The sequence below is a fragment of the Salvelinus sp. IW2-2015 genome, unplaced genomic scaffold (assembly GCF_002910315.2).
Source record: "Salvelinus sp. IW2-2015 unplaced genomic scaffold, ASM291031v2 Un_scaffold1255, whole genome shotgun sequence".
In the NCBI taxonomy this organism is placed as follows: Eukaryota; Metazoa; Chordata; class Actinopteri; order Salmoniformes; family Salmonidae; genus Salvelinus; species Salvelinus sp. IW2-2015.
In genome coordinates, this window is record NW_019942802.1 from 23,798 (window position 1) to 26,197 (window position 2,400).

General features: G+C 49.1%; 1 protein-coding gene across 1 annotated transcript in view; it reads right to left on the minus strand.

Moving 5' to 3' along the window:
• LOC112070207 (epithelial discoidin domain-containing receptor 1) overlaps nucleotides 1-2,400 on the minus strand; it is a 32,201-nt gene that overhangs the window by 23,441 nt on the left and 6,360 nt on the right. The window contains 5 exon segments of the mRNA XM_070438873.1: nucleotides 24-175; nucleotides 178-209; nucleotides 1,424-1,591; nucleotides 1,593-1,825; nucleotides 2,083-2,158. Of these exon segments, the coding sequence (XP_070294974.1) occupies nucleotides 24-175; nucleotides 178-209; nucleotides 1,424-1,591; nucleotides 1,593-1,825; nucleotides 2,083-2,158 (661 nt within the window).

A 2,400-nucleotide genomic window follows, 5' to 3' on the forward strand; every position in this document is an offset into this window, starting at 1 on the left:
CTCACACACACACATCCTCTTACCTGCATGGTGTGGAAGCTGCGTGTCTTTTCGAAGTGGAACTCGATGTCAACGCTCCCTGCCCCAGAGCCCTCTCTGCTCCAGCCCAGGTAGTCATACCCCGGCCACACCCTCAGCTCCTTGGTCTCTGTGAAGTCATCCCCTCCTAACACACGTCAAACAGCTGGCCCAGGCCTCCAAACTGAACCCTAAACACATACAGTACACATTATTACACCGATACATATACTGTACACAGCCAAGGCACACACATCATACATTGTACATGTGACACGCAGAGACATGCACACACCCACATCCAGACATATACAGAAGTGCACACACACACACATGTGCACACGCGTACACACAACTCAGATGCTATGTCTCAGCTTCTCACACACACACACACACACCACACACACACACACACACACACACACAACCACACACCACACAACACACACACACACACACACACACACACACAACACACACACACACACATGTGCACACGCGTACACACAACTCAGACTGCTATGTCTCAGCTTTCTCACACACACACACACACACACACACACACACACACACCACACACACACACACACACACACACACACACACACACACACACACACACACACACCACACACACACACACACACACACACACACACACACACACACGTACACACAACTCAGACTCTAGTCTCAGCTTTCTCACACACACACACACACACACACACACACACACACACACCACACACACACACACACCACACACCACACACACACACACACACACACACACACACACACACACCACACACACACACACACACACACACACACACACACACACACTGCTGTATATAGGTCTGGGTTGCTCAAAACGTTAGCTCACCCGCTATGAAAACAGTTGTGCCCCATTAAAAAGGCATATGTGAATATAACCTCCCTACTTTCCCCCATCCCTGGACAATACAGTCTTGAAACAGAGTACAACTCCCTCAGCAAATAAAGATCATACACCAGATCATTCATTCTTATCGATTAGGTGGACAGAGAAAATAAACATTGGGTAGAGGAGGGTTTCGTGTGTGTGTATGACAGACTAAAGGCATTTGGCTGACTGCGGCTCACTAAGGCCCTGTTCACTACTAACAGATGGGATGAGTCCAGGAGCAGAGCAGCACCGGAGGGGCCGCAGACGATGGAGGCCATGTTCAGCTAGCTACTAGTTCCTTTATATATTCATCCATATCATCATACCAGGTAGGTTGGCTGAGAACACATTCTCTTTACAGCGACAACCTGGGGAAAAGTTGCATTTGTGTGGGACCCAACTAAAGCCAACGAGACGAAGGCACAATCTCAAGTAGCCAGCCAATACCCACAGAGCTGAGAAGGAGGATGATGCTACCCTGACTCTACGCTGCCATCGTAGGTGGAATCGTTGAGGTACACAGGTGAGCCAGACAGGTGCATCACATGACCCACTGAGCATCTCTCTTCTTTGTGTTGGAAACTAGTGAGATTCAAGGATGTTGTGAGTGGGTGGCTGAATAAAAGTTTAGCATAAGACAGAAATGATGGAATGAGTCAGAGAAGCAGAGCCAAGGGGAGAGAGATACATTAAATAGATAAAACACACACACACACTTCTCTTTACCTCCTGCCCCCAGCGGTCCTTCCAGGTGATCCAGGTGCGTCCGTCTCGGGAGTAACGGAGCCGGTAGCTGCGGGCAAACTCCTGGCCGTGCCCGTCGGCATGGCGACCCTGGGTACCCACCAGAGCCAGGAAGTGCAGTGAGCGCAGGTCCACCTGGAAGAGAGAGAACAAGACGTCTCTAGTCACTGATCCAAGGTCAGTTGTAATGTAGTGCTCTGACCCTCAGGACCATCCTAACCCTCTACCTCCAACACAGGGAAACTTGGGAAGCTAGGAAACTTCTACCTTGATTAAATAAAACACAAACTCTAACCCAATGAAATGTGAGTATTGGTAGGATGATTGCACCTCTAGCCAATGGAAACAGAGAATCCTTCACATATAGTATGTGGCTGTAGCCCATGTCTGACCTGGAGGTACTCTGAAGCACTGGGGAACACTGCTCCTGCAGGACACCACGCACCGTCCCCCTCTCCTGTACTCAACCTGGGAGACAGAGAAAGATAGAGAGAGAGAAAGATCGAGAGAGAGAGAAAGATCAAGAGAGAGAAAAAGAGAGAGACACAGAGAGACAGAGATTAAGACAGAGATGAAGACAGAGAGAGAGAAAGAGAGAGATGCAGAGAGAGAGAGAGACATAGACAGAGAGAGAGAGAGACAGAGAGACAGAGAGACAGAGAAACAGAGAGAGAAAGAGAGAGACAGAGACATAGACAGAGAGAGAGAGA